The 14,167-nt window shown below is 41.8% G+C and overlaps 1 protein-coding gene across 16 annotated transcripts in view; it reads left to right on the top strand.

The window, feature by feature from the left end:
* slit2 (slit homolog 2 (Drosophila)) overlaps positions 1–14,167 on the top strand; it is an 86,904-nt gene that overhangs the window by 52,334 nt on the left and 20,403 nt on the right. For 5 of the 16 annotated variants that reach the window (XM_039796403.1, XM_039796370.1, XM_039796454.1 and 2 more), the window contains exons 5-18: positions 664–735; positions 1,753–1,824; positions 3,719–3,790; positions 4,013–4,176; positions 4,311–4,322; positions 4,657–4,795; positions 6,729–6,800; positions 6,954–7,025; positions 9,472–9,543; positions 9,811–9,954; positions 10,347–10,510; positions 10,878–10,901; positions 12,175–12,192; positions 14,045–14,167. The exon at positions 14,045–14,167 is cut by the window's right edge and continues 28 nt beyond it. In XM_039796403.1, coding sequence (XP_039652337.1) covers positions 664–735; positions 1,753–1,824; positions 3,719–3,790; positions 4,013–4,176; positions 4,311–4,322; positions 4,657–4,795; positions 6,729–6,800; positions 6,954–7,025; positions 9,472–9,543; positions 9,811–9,954; positions 10,347–10,510; positions 10,878–10,901; positions 12,175–12,192; positions 14,045–14,167 — 1,220 coding nt within the window. The remainder of the gene's footprint in view (positions 1–663; positions 736–1,752; positions 1,825–3,718; positions 3,791–4,012; positions 4,177–4,310; positions 4,323–4,656; positions 4,796–6,728; positions 6,801–6,953; positions 7,026–9,471; positions 9,544–9,810; positions 9,955–10,346; positions 10,511–10,877; positions 10,902–12,174; positions 12,193–14,044) is intronic. The other 11 variants (XM_039796387.1, XM_039796461.1, XM_039796438.1 and 8 more) reach the window with 6 other exon arrangements.

The raw sequence follows: 14,167 nt of genomic DNA, 5'->3' as shown, positions 1-14,167 counted from the left end.
TCTGTGTGTGTGTGTGTGTGTGTGTGTGTGTGTGTGTGTGTGTGTGTGTGTGTGTGTGTGTTTGTGTGTGTCACCGGCTGCAGTAAATTTAGTGTGTTTATCTTTGTGTTTTTGCTGTTTTCCAAGCTGCAGCTTAGTTAAAGTGGCTGAAAATTAAATCTCTGTAAACCCCAGTGTACAGACACACACATCCATCACTCACTCTTTAAAAGCAAAGGAAGGAGGTGGGGGAGGCGGCGAGGGAGAGATGAGTGGAGGAAGAGGAACCTTTGTGGGAAGCGGAGGTCACTAGTGCCCCCTACAGGTTCTTTAAGCCTCTTATACCTGAGTTGGATGGATGTTCAAAGCAGACAATTGAATTGTGTCTGGCTCCAGATACGTGGATATGTGGTTTCAGAGGGAGAGTTTTTTGTGTCACTGAGAGATGAATAGAGACAGTTGATTATATTTGGCGAAGGAGTGCTCCGTGTGCAAGGAACAAAATTTTGCAGATGATACAGTATGTCTGGCACTTAAGTGCCAGACATACTGCATTAAATGCATTTTGGTGATTACATCAAGTACTTGTGCTGCAAAGCAGGATTCTCTGTGACAGCTTGGTTTAACTCTCTGACACGTTATTTTTTCTTTCTCTCTTCTCTTCACCTTTCTCTTTCTGTCCAGTGATCTCAGCGAGAATCAGATTCAGGGGGTTCCAAGAAAAGCCTTCAGGGGAGCTGTGGAAATCAAGAACCTGTAAGTTGCACTTTGGCAATACTTTTTGTGCTTTTGTGTGTGTGTGTGTGTGTGTGTGTGTGTGTGTGTGTGTGTGTGTGTGTGTGTGTGTGTGTGTGTGTGTGCGTGCATGTGCGTGCACATCTGTCGCTTGCTTTTCAATGTGTTTGCAAATGTGCACAGCCCCCATGTGCTTGTGCATCAATATTTCATTGTGTTAAATGTCATGTGCCTCCTGCTTGCTGTATTGACTGGCACCGCTGCTCGTTAGCAGTTGTGTGTGTGTGTGTGTGTGTGTGTGTGTGTGTGTGTGTGTGTGTGTGTGTGTGTGTGTGTGTGTGTGTGTGTGTGTGTGTGTGTGTGTGTTTGTGTGCTATGGTCACGTCACTGGCATTTCTGTTTTCTCTCTTTGTTTTGCCTCAGTCATAGTTATGATCATTGAAGATAATTGTTGGTCATTTCACAGGTAATTGCTCAGCAGTAATTCTAGAAATATGGATTTTCCAACTATTTGCCTGCATCCTGGGTTTTTTTCCACATCAGAGAATTTTTTTGAAATGCCTCGCAATTATTGTAAAAGGGCAGGGCAGTGTGTGTGTCCGTGTGTGTTACCGTGTGTGTTACCGTGTGTGTGTGTGTGCGTGTGTGTGTGTGTGTGCGTGCGCATTAGCATGCGGATGACAGCACATGATTTACTGTCCTTATGTCTTAATTACATTTTTTCCGTAAAGTGATTCTGAGAAAGGAGAGAGAGAGAGACAGAGAGAGAGAGAGAGAGAGAGAGAAAGAAAGTGGAAGGAGGTAAAGAGCAGCGCATACAAATTAGACGTCAGATAGAAGAGAGCATGAAAGGGGAATGGATACAGAGATGAATTTGTTGAGAAATACATCTATGCTCAGGAGACAGAACAAAGCAAAAGAGAAAGTGAGTGTGAGGGTGACAGAGAGAGGTTGTTGATGAGTTGGCTGTCTGGCCTAAATTTCACCTGAAGATATATTGTAAGACGTGTGTGTGTGTGTGTGTGTGTGTGTGTACAGCCAGTTGGACTACAACCACATCAGCTGTATTGAAGATGGAGCTTTCCGAGCGTTACGTGACCTGGAAGTGCTGTGAGTACCTGTTTATTCAGTTGCACCGCTAACAACAGCATAATAAATGATGAACAGTAACAGCAATGGGAAACTAAACGGTTAATATCCTCGTTGACCTTTGAAAGACTGCATTGCCTGTACAGCTCCTGAAAAAGGGCAGTTTCATGTATATTCAGGAATGACAGTATTGCTATCATCTTCTCATTATTTAATAATTACCATCATTAGTGCCATTTTACAGAACCCTTGTCTGTCCTAAAGTCAGCCTGACTAAGAAGCTTGTTGATTTTCCTAATGACGGATATTAATTTTCATCGTATTATGGGACAAAGGCATATTGCTTTGATTTCAAAGTCAAAATTACGAATAATTTGCTGTGTATATGCACAAGGAGTAGTTAGAGTATTGAACTGATTTATGAGCCTAGTCATGTTCACTGACACTTTTCCTTAAGAGACGTTTTGTCATAATACACTTAATAATACAATACTGTTTTCATAGTTTTTTCAAAATATATTATTATTTCATAAATTAGTCAAGTGTTTTTGCTGAAATGCAAATTTTGTTAGCTTACTAGAAAGACACTGTTGTGCCTGTTTTCATTTCAGTGCCAAGATGTCAAATAGTTGCTGTGCATCCTGCAGTCAAAACAATTAACGATCGAATGATTAAATTGTGTTTTTTTATGTTGTGTCTGAAAAAGCGAGATACACGGATGGCTAAGATGGTTTTAATCAAATGAGACCGCTGATAAGAGAGCTAGTTAGCTAAACCCTCAGTAGGGTTAAAGGGTAACTACTACCGTTTTTTTTCAACCTATTTTCCTATGTTTATGTGTCTAAGTGACTGATGGCAACAACAATCTTTGACATTGGTCCAGTATTAAGCAAGATCGCTGCAGTCGGCAGTGGCGAAACAAGTTACAATGTAAGTTAACAGGGCAATTGCCCAGCTTGTATTTACCTTCACAAAAGTGCTTGTTTTGCCACGGACAGGCTCACATTAATATTCTAAGTGTCTGACAACATTATGGAAAGGATCCCTTCAGAGATAGACCTTTAAAACCTCTTTATTTTCAACCAGAAACAGCTCTGAAGTCATTAGCGCTAAACCCACCAGACTCCATTTAAAAAAGCAATACTTTTAGCGTGTATAGAGCCAACATAGTTTCACATGTAAATCGGTAAACTATGTTTATTTCAACGAAAACTAGAGTTGTGATGGTTGGAAAAATGGAAACACGACCCAAAATGTCTTTTCATAGTTTTATTTTGTTTCTGTCGACTTTGAATGAAGTGTATTTTATGATGCTAAAATTACTGTTTATTTACATGGAGTCTGTGGGTTTAGCGAACGCAATTTTGCGGCTGTTTTTATGTTTAAAAAAAGGATCTTACTCTTTAACAGAAAGGTTGACATCCTCAGAAATCCTTTCCATAATGTTGTCAGACACTTAGAATATTAATTTATTAAAAAACGAGCACTTTTGTGAAGGTAAATACAAGCTGGACAATTGCCCTGTTAACTTACATTGTGGCTTGTTTCGCCACTGCCGACTGCAGTGATCTTGCTTAATACTGGACCAGTGTCAAAGATTGTTTTTCCCCTCAGTCACTTAGACACAAAAACATAGGAAAATAGGGTCCAGGTTGAAAAAAACGGTAGTTACCCTTTAAGTCACAGACAAATCTTGTTGTCATCAAGACTGTTTGAAAAACAATTTTGTTGTCAGGATGTTTTTAGAGTTAATAAAAAAAAATACAATGATTACACACTCAGCAGAGTCCAACTTCCATACCTGCTTTGCTGACTAAGCCACTTCTCTGTGTCTGTGTACAACAACCCTGTCACTACAGAAGAGTCCAATGAATATATATGGCGTTGTGTGTTTTCTGCTCTTTTCTCTCCTCAGCACCCTCAACAACAACAACATCAGCCGACTGTCTGTAGCCAGTTTCAACCACATGCCGAAGCTCAGGACCTTGTAAGTGTCACAGCCGAGTATTTGGTACACATTACTACCCGTGCCTGTTTGTACAGTTGATTGATTGATCTGTACTTGCACCTCTTCCCCCCTACTTCCACCCACCCTGCTTCTGTCTCCCACCCATTCCTCATATCTATTATTTCTTCGCTCCCTCCCCCCACCTGTTCTCGCCACTCTCCATCCACTCTTCTCCTCCCTCCCACCTCCTCTCTTCCCCAGTCGCCTGCACTCCAACAACCTGCAGTGTGACTGCCACGTGGCCTGGCTGTCAGAGTGGCTGCGACAGCGCCCCCGTCTGGGTCTTTACACGCAGTGCATGGCTCCGCCACACTTGAGGGGGCACAACGTGGCTGAGGTGCAGAAGAAGGAGTTTGCCTGCACAGGTAGGTTAAGTTGACTGTTTGCTTTGTTGGCTATTTTGTGACGTACATCCGCTTGCTGTTTTACAGTAGCAAATCCATCTTCTGCTTTGTGTTGTTTTGCTTTTTCTTACTGTCTGTTGGTTATGCTTTTCAAGATGAGGACGAAGGCAAGTATTCATCTTTCATTGCATGGCTTGGCTTTAACCGTATGCACTGTACAGTTCTTACTGAAATATGCACCAATCTGATTCTATATACAGCACTTTTGTATTAATAAGCCATAATAAGACTAAAAATAATACTGAAGATAGACAAGGTCACTATCACATTTAGGTACAGTGCTCAGTCTCTCTCACCTGCACACTTTGTTGCCCTTCTGCTGGTTCACACTTTGATTTTTCTTTACTGAATTCTGTGTGCTTGAACAAGCTTCACTTTTTGGGATTAACACCTAGCACGACCATTATCCGTGGATAATATTGGCCTTTTGTCTCTACGTAGGTCACCAGTCGTCATCAGCTACCTCCTGCAGTGTGTTACAGTGCCCAGAGTCCTGCACCTGCAGTAACAACATCGTGGACTGCAGAGGAAAGGGACTGACTGAAATACCCACCAACCTGCCTGAAACCATCACTGAGATGTAAGGCACACATGTAAACACACACCTGCTTTACTCTACATGCATACACATGCACTCTGGCACACAAACTCCTGCATTCCGCTCTCGGTGCAGTGATATTTCTCTTGCTCTTTCACCATGCTTCTCTCTGTTTTCCTTCTTTGCCTCTTACCGCCTTTCTGTTTAACTACTTCTCTTTCTCTCTGTGGAGTCAAATAAAACCACATATCTGTGAAATAAGAAAACCTAGTCATGCAGCACTTCCCTGCTTAAGAAAATAATGAAGAGATGAGGGAGGAAGAATAAAAAGATGAATGTGAAGGACAAGACTAATGATATCTCTTTCTAAAGATGGGGCATCAAGAAAATATAACCAGCAGATTTAAAGTGACAAAGTACCACGCAGAGCTGTAGACTTGAAACTTGAACTTGACTTAAGTCACAAAAATGAGGACTCTAGACGTGACTTGGATGAGACTGCTCTGAGACTTGACTTACATGAGATTTGACTCTTTGCAAAGACAAGTTCTGGTAAAATCCTGGAAAAAAGTGAAATACCAGCTTTAGGCAGGCTTTGCATAACCATACACATGTAATTACTAGGTCCAACTACTGTATTATTTGTCATTCTAGTGGTAAGTATTCAGAGATCTTGTTTTTGGAGACTTAATTTGGACTTGACCCAAGACCTGCTTTGACAAAACTTTAAGACTTTATTAGAATCTGTCTGATTTGAAACCTGCTTTGATGGTAAATGGACTGAGCTGACCATCCAAAACAATTTCCTCAAAGACACTCAACATTTGGACCGATGGAGCCGGGGTTTAAACCACCAACCCTGCGACTAGTTGACAACCCGTTGACTTGATTCTGACTTGTTTCGATTGATTTGAGACATGCTTTGACTAGACTTGAGATTTGACTTAGACTTGTTTTGATTGCTTTTAGACTTGACTTGGACTTATCTCAGTTGACTTGAGACTTGACTTGAGACCTGCTAGGATAATACTTTAGGACTTGATTGGATTTGTCTAAATTGATTTTAGACATGCTTTGACTTGAGACATGCTTTGACTAGACCTGATTGCTTTTAGATCTAACTTCAGCCCTGCTTTGACAAAACTTGGGACTTGACTTGTACTTGTCTTGATTGATTTGAGACTTGACTTGGGACCTGCTGGGATAATACTTTAGACTTGACTTGACTCGATTGACTTGAGACTTGACCTGAACTTTTCTCTGTTAATTGGAGGTGGTCTCAAGTCAATGATTCACACTTGAATTGCACTCATATCTATTAATTTTAGACTTGACTTGGACTAGTGTCAATTCCCTTGAGACTTGACTTGGACTTGCCTCAATGACAGAAAAACAGAATACATTACAATACAATGCAATCCTCCTGTGTGATCAGTCAAACGTCTTAGTAATGATGAAAGGACTGGAGTGGTGTTGAACAGAAGAGAACAGCAAATGAAGAACAAAATAATTTTAGGGGAAATGTTTCACAATCGAATGGTTGGTTTGCAAATCATGTTCCACCGGCTTTCTTGTCACGGTGACTGAATATGTGAAATGTTTAGAGAACGCTTGTTTGGGTCTGTTTTCTCTTGTGTTTGTCCTTTCCCATTCTCTTTCTCTCTCCTGGCCTCACTTGATTTGTTTGGGCCTGACTGATGCAGAGTTAGAATGGCACTTAATGGAACACTGCCCAGATAGTTAAGGGTGTGTGTGTTTTTGTGTGCATTTGACTGTACACATGTTTAAGGAGGGCAAAAGATCAGAGAAATGTGACAGACTTTGGCAACAGTCATCAAAGCGCCTTATCTGGAAATGTTCCCCTTAGCCAGAGCCCCAGGGAATAAGCAGCAGTCAATGATACAGCAGAGATAGCTCTGTGATAGGCAAATGTAAATGTCCCCCCTCAAGGGTCTGTGTGTATGCTTGGTTCCAGACGACTGGAGCAGAACGCCATCAAGGTGATCCCAGCTGGAGCCTTTTCTCCTTATAAGAAGCTGCGCAGGATGTGAGTAGATGAGGAGATACCTGAATTGTGCACCCTGTCAACCATCCACAAAAACTTCTGTTTCTGTCCTCTGTGTTTCACTTTTTATGTCTCTCTCTCCCTCACTGACTCTCTGTCTCTTGTTTTTTTTGTCTTTGGCTCTGTTCTTCACAGAGACTTGAGTAACAACCAGATATCAGAGTTAGCCTCGGATGCCTTCCAAGGCCTGCGCTCTCTCAACTCTCTGTGAGTACTGTGTGATATGTTTATATTTAAGATGCAGTTTACACAAAACACAACATTATGGCCCTTTGAATTTCTTGAGGAATATCTAACCTATATCTTTACCTTAAAAGTTGTTGTCTATCATAACTTGTTTTTTTGTTTTTGTAGTTTTAGCCATCACTTCTATCTGTTATGTTAACGCTGTACTCACCAAGTTAATTTTTGAGATCTGGGAACAAAATAACATCTTAACAATACAGCCAGCTAGAAGCACAAGAAAAGTCAGACAGTCAGACTCTGTGAGCACATCTGAACTTATGCATCTGTTCTGTTTTTATTGAATTTCGAGAGATTAACCCAAAAGCATCCTCAAATCCTTTTAACATTTAAAAAAAGAAAGCAACAGTTACCAAGGGGCCCTTAGCAAAGGGTCAGTTTTAATAATAATTTCACCTTCCTTTCTGTTTCATTAGTTTGGCTAACCTGGGTTTTGGTTTTTTATCATCTGAATGCAAATGCTTCTTGCCCTGTTGGACTTCTTATCTTATTGTTATGGCTAAAAAATAATTACCAAATCTAACAGCCAAAATGCCAAAATTAAGAAAACTAGAATTATCTTTAATTGTGGCTTCACATTTGCAGTATAATAGAGACATTTTAGATGCACTGAATAACCGTGGTGCTGTTGGCCTCCTCTTGGCTCCTCCTGAATCTCAGGTCGGACCATCTGCTTTGCGTGTGAAGCTTTGGGAAGGAAGATGGAGAGAGGAGCAGGAGAGGGAGTGAGAGATGTAGAGTTATTTCATGAAGGAGTTATATTAAGGTCTTGTCTCTCCAAAGTCAATAATTCATAAATGCTGAATTGCTGAATGGAGGCTTCTGCCACCTCATTACACATTCACCACAGAGAGAATGGGACACACACATTCATGCTGACACACCACATACAGTATGGTTTTCACATTTAACTGCAGTGTGTGGTCATTGTGTGTCAGGGTTTAGTTAGAGAGGATGTAAATGAGCCATCGATTCAGTCAGTGCATGTGTGCATCTGTGTGTGTGTGTGTGTGTGTGTGTGTGTGTGTGTGTGTGTGTGTGTGTGTGTGTGTGTGTGTGTGTGTGTGTGGTGTGTGTGTGCAAAACAGTACGTGCTAATGTGTGTGTGAGACATAAATGAAGCATCCACTCCCCACATTGTGTGTTTCCCAACCTCAGGTCTCTCAGGGACAGCCACTCAGCACAATGAAATAAAAGCCAATCTAAAACACATGTCTTTAAACTGCCTACATACACAGCTCAACTCAGCATAGAGCGTAAAGATGACTGATAGCTCTGTGTGTGTGTGTGTGTGTGTGTGTGTGTGTGTGTGTGTGTGTGTGTGTGTGTGTGTGTGTGTGTGTGTGTGTGTGTGTGTGTGTGTGTGTGTGTGTGTGTATGTGTGTGTGTGTGTGTGTGTGTGTGTGTGTGTGTGTGTGTGTGTGTGTGTGTGTGTGTGTGTGTGTGTGTGTGTGTGTGTGTGTGTGTGTGTGTGAGAGAGAGAGGTATTTGTTGGGTTAGGCAGTGGCAGTCTCAGCCTTGAACTGTTTGTGTATGTAATCTGATGCATTTAAAAAATGCTTTCCTCTGATAACAGCGTACATTACTCACACTGGAGCCAGATTTATGGAGGAGTTTTTTTATTGAGACATTTAGATGGAAAGTGTTATAACTAGTTTTGTTTGTTTCGTGGTGTTTCATACAGCCAGGTGTTGGCACAAAGGCACAGTGTTTACGGTTAGCAACCTAGATTTAAGGTCTTAATGTTTTTCTCTGGTTGTTTCTGCATTCTCTTCAATAAAAAGCTACTCCTATAGTTTTATGCTGCATTCACGTAATGTCGGCAGATTTGGAAAAACTAAAATCTTGGTTAAAGCCTTATTTCCAAGATGGTTACACCCATAATTATTAGGCTTGTAGTCACACTACATACTGTAAATATGTGTTACAGATCTGGAGCATACACATATTAATTGGAACCAGAACAATCTTTTTTTTTATTAGTGTTAATTTGGATTTTAATCAGATGTAACTACGTGCGATTTGCCACAGATTTGGACACTTCTGTAGTTCTCTTGTAAGAGATATTGTAGCTGTCAGGCATTCCTCAAACCTGACACTCAGAATTACAGCAGTTTTTCCCACAGGCTGTCTGCAATTAAGGTTTGTTACAATTTGACATGGACGCAGCATGCACTGGCACCCTGTCAAAGATTAATTGGAGCTGCATCTTTCACTAATAAAATATTAATTTCATGTTTAATAAAAGGTACTAAAATGTTCCCATCAGAAACAGATGCTAGTGGAACAGAAGGTAGTGGGCATGGGTTTGGGCTTTACAGTATATGTTGAGTGTTTATATTAATAGTATCAATGGATAATATGTGTGGTCTTATTCATAACTTATTTATGCAGTGTTTGTGCTCTGCAGGGTGCTATATGGGAACAAGATCACTGAGATTTCTAAAGCACTGTTTGAGGGACTGTTTTCTCTGCAGCTATTGTGAGTAGACACACACACGCACACACATTTACACAAACACACACACACACACACAACCAAAGTTGGAGTTGCAGCAAAGAGCTCACATCCGCATCTCATTGGTATGTCATACTGCTGAAAAGTGCTTACCTAAAATATTGTCATCAGAGGATAACAGAATAAACCATCATGCCCAACCCCTCTCTCTCTCTCACTCACTCTCTCTCTCTCTCTCTCTCTCTCTCTCTCTCTCTCTCTCCCCTTCGTCATGTTGCTTCTTTCTTTAAGGTTACTGAATGCTAATAAGATAGCGTGTCTGCGTGTGGACGCATTTCAGGACCTCCACAACCTCAATCTGCTTTCACTATATGACAACAAGCTCCAGACCATCGCCAAGGGGACCTTCTCGTCACTAAGAGCCATACAAACGCTGTACGTTCACACACACACACACACACACACACACACACACACACACACACACACATGCACACATAGCTCATTGTGCACACAGACCAGACTTGTAGTGGTGAATAAGAAGTTGTAAAATGTTTAGTAGTGTCAATCATCAAAACTGAACATAAACAAAAATCAATATTTTTTTTTTTAAAAAAGAAAAAAAAAAAAAAAAAAAAAAAAAAAAAAAAATAATAAATTTTAAAAAAAAAAAATTATTATTTTTTTTTTTTATTTTTTTTTTTTTTTGAAAGTTTAAACATTCATACACACAAGAAACAGAACGTGCACAACTTTATATTGTTCTGACAGCTTATTTGTGTGTGTTTTCTGTGCTCCATGTGCCCGTGTCTGTGTGGCTGTATCAGTCACTTAGCCCAAAACCCATTTATCTGTGACTGCCATCTGAAGTGGCTGGCAGATTACCTGCAAGACAATCCCATTGAGACAAGCGGTGCCCGCTGCACAAGCCCCCGGCGCCTCGCCAACAAACGAATTGGACAAATCAAGAGCAAGAAGTTCCGCTGCTCAGGTATAAACACACATGGCATTGTAAACTAATAGATTTTTTATTATTTCACACACGTTCAGACACATACTATATTAATTGGTTCACTGTATACTGTCCTGCGTTCTCATTCTGTGTCTTCCTGCTGGGATTTTCCCACAGCCTCTCTTTACTAACCTCAACTCCCTGTTTTAAGCATTTTATGGCATCTCTCATTGACCACACACACACACACACGTACACATGCACACACACACACACACACACACACACACACACACACACACACACACACACACACACACACACACACACAGAGCCAGTAAGTGCTTTATTTTAGACTTGCCTTTTGTTTTTGTTTTTACTTTTACTCTCTCTGTCTCTCCATTAGCAAGAGAACAGTATTTCATCCCAGGTATTGTACATTGAGCATGTGTGTGTAAGACACTGTTTGGTCCATCACGGCTGATGCTGCACACTCACAAACTCTCGACACTTTGGAGTGACGTGCTTTGACTGACACCTTTTGAATGCCAAGACGATTTCTTTTAATGGTCTAACGTACATCGTAATGCATCACGTGACGTCTCACCAGGCACCGGATAATCAACTCTTGTTTTTCTTCTTTTGTTTTTCGATGGTAACTGTAACCTTGACAATAGAGGGAGAAGAACAATTGAATTAATAAGCTCATGCCGCTGTTAGCATGGCACTCCATGTGAGATTCTGTGTAAATAAAAGTATATCGGTACAGCGATCACAGAAACTATATTTTATACTAGTCCTCCTCACTTCTTACCACATCTAATGCTAGCTAATGTATGAGCGTGTGTCCGTGAGCATCTGTGTCTGTTTCGCCCACTGCAGAACATCAAAAGGTCACGCAGTTACTATGCTCAGAGGGGTGCTGGGAAATATGTAAATCAGACATGCATATGAGATCAGTAGCAAGGCTAAAGGCGGTCATTACTACAGCAGCACACAGAGGAGGCATGGTGTGTGTGTGTGTGTGTGTGTGTGTGTGTGTGTGTGTGTGTGTGTGTGTGTGTGTGTGTGTGTGTGTGTGTGTGTGTGTGTGTGTGTGTGCTCACTGCAGTTTTTAACTCACCGGGGGGACAGGGGTTTCAAAGCCCAGATACCACATGTACGGCAAAGCTGAATAATTTAATTTGCTGTTGAGAAGTTTAATAAACATGTTTTATTCTGTGGTACAACCTTGGTTTTCGCGCCTTGGATCAATACATCTAAAATCCCCTATAGTTCAATTTGCATCATGTCCCCCTATATCACTTGAACTGAAGTGATTGATGTCAAATAATCCATTAAACAAAATAATGTGCTTTGCAATTGTGAATGTGTAGAACGGGCTAAACGTTATTGTTCATCGGCATAGCACATTTATGTGGTTATGTGTGCTTTTCATCATCTCGCGATCCTCCCCAAAACAAGTGTCTTGCTTAAAGCAAACTAGACCGGGATGTGTGTCGGATGAAGGCACCCACCAAATGTCCTGTTATGCCAGCAAGATTCTCACTATTCACGAATCATTACCTCTTTAAATGAATCACTGCCTGAGGACTGAACACGAAAAAGTTGCAGCATTTTTTTCATCCCTTTTTTCCCCTTCTGTTCAAATAAACGAGTGAAATCCCTTCTTCTTTCTCCTACTGCCTCTCTCACACACTCAGGAGTACACCATGTCGGCTGTAAGTAACACAAACACACACACACACACACGATTCTTGCGCCAAGTCCGAAATTCCTGACCTCTCGTCTCCTGAGCTGGCCTTTGACCTCTACCACCCACAGTGACCTTTGACCCCCTCTGTGACTCCTCTTATCTGTTTACAAACAACAATACTCATATTTATAAGATTACAATTTTATTACACAATGGTTAATGTATTTTTTCTCACCATGCTGCTGTTTGTTTGTGTGTGTGTGTGTGTGTGTGTGTGTGTGTGTGTGTGTGTGTGTGTGTGTGTGTGTGTGTGTGTGTGTGTGTGTGTGTGTGTGTGTGTGTGTGTGTGTGTGTGTGTGTGCATGCGTGCGTGCGTGAAAGAGAGTTCCTGGAAGTCTGAGCTTCTCTTGCCTTCAGTGCTGCTGTAACTCTCCTCCCACTCCTCTGTAGCTGCTGCTCTGTTCCTGCTCTACTGTGTTATGTCTGTAAGTTTAGATGTCTTTAGATGCTCCAGTCTACTTCCCCTGCTTTTACTTTACTGTACTTTCCACCTTGTCCTCTTCTCCTCCTCCTCCTCTCCTCCTTGTCATTATTGCTCCCTTTCTCTCTTCTTTCCAAGTATTACATTTCCTCAAGCAAGACGGCTCTGTCTTTCCCCTGCTTTTCAGCCATCATATTTCCATCTTTCTCCCTTACGGTTCTACCTCTTCTTATTGTTATTTAATTTCCTTTTTTCCTCCTCTCCTCTCCTTCTCATCCTCTCCTTTGCTACATCTCTCTCCTTCTCACCCTTTTATCTCCCCTCTTCTATCATTTTCTCTATTCTCCTCTTCTCTTTTCCTCTTTTCTTCATTACTCCCCTCCTCTCCTTTTCTATCTCGTCTCCTCCCTCTCCTCTCCTTTTCATCCTCATCCTCCCCTCCCCTCTCCTACTTTTCTTCTTCTTCTCCACCTCTCCCTCTTCTCTCTCTCCTTTCCTTCTCATCCTCTCCTCCTCTCTCTCCTACTTGCCTTGTCCTCCACCTCATCCTCTCCCCCCTCCTCTCTCTTCTCCTCCCTTTCGCCCTCTGTCCTTCCCGCCCCTGTGTTCCAGCGGAGGAGCATTCAGTCAGCAGGTTGTTCCTTTGTGCTTGATCTAACCATGTGGCTGCCAGGTTCCTATAGTGGAACATGGTTCTGTCAAGCACCATGGAACGGCCCTGCAAAACCCTACAGCATGGCCAAGACACAAGAGACAGCAATCTCCTGTCACCCCCTGTGGTGTGTGTGTGTGTGTGTGTGTGTGTGTGTGTGTGTGTGTGTGTGTGTGTGTGTGTGTGTGTGTGTGTGTGTGTGTGTGTGTGTGTGTGTGTGTGTGTGTGTGTGTGTGTGTGTGTGTGTGTGTGTGTCTGGACGTTATGATAGATGACTGCTGTGTGGGTGTGAACCTTTTTCTGCTATGATCTAAATTTTGATGCTGTCTTGTTTGTGCTGTGGTTTCTAACACTAACAGTTGCTTTGTAGTGTGACAGGACTGAACAACTCCAATATGTTTGTGTGGATGCGTGTATACATGTCTTGACAGTTTGTGAGTCTTGTGAACTTGGCTCCAAGGCCGTGATACATATGCAGCATTTTATAGTAATGCCCATGGGGAATGTTGCATACGATCATAATCAGCAATGTTTTTCGAACATGTTTGCCTCATTTTTGACAATTTACACTCCAAACAAAAGCAGCACAGCCCCTCTGCACTATGTCGAAATTCTTCCATTGTATCACAGCCTTCACTCTGGCCATCTGCTCTGTTTTTGTTGGAACCGGTACCAGTAAACGCTGGGGTTCGACTCTTGCACGACGAGGGCATTCGGTGACGTTGTGCTTGTGATTGTCACCAGGTACTGAGGATTACCGCAGTAAGCTGGGAGGAGACTGCTTTGCAGACTTGGCCTGCCCCGAGAAGTGCCGTTGTGAGGGCACCACAGTCGACTGCTCCAACCAAAAACTTACCAAAATACCAG

The sequence above is a fragment of the Perca fluviatilis genome, chromosome 1 (assembly GCF_010015445.1).
Source record: "Perca fluviatilis chromosome 1, GENO_Pfluv_1.0, whole genome shotgun sequence".
Taxonomy (NCBI): domain Eukaryota; kingdom Metazoa; phylum Chordata; class Actinopteri; order Perciformes; family Percidae; genus Perca; species Perca fluviatilis.
The sequence above is the reverse complement of the archived record's forward strand: the minus strand, read 5'-3'. Positions and strand labels throughout refer to the sequence as shown.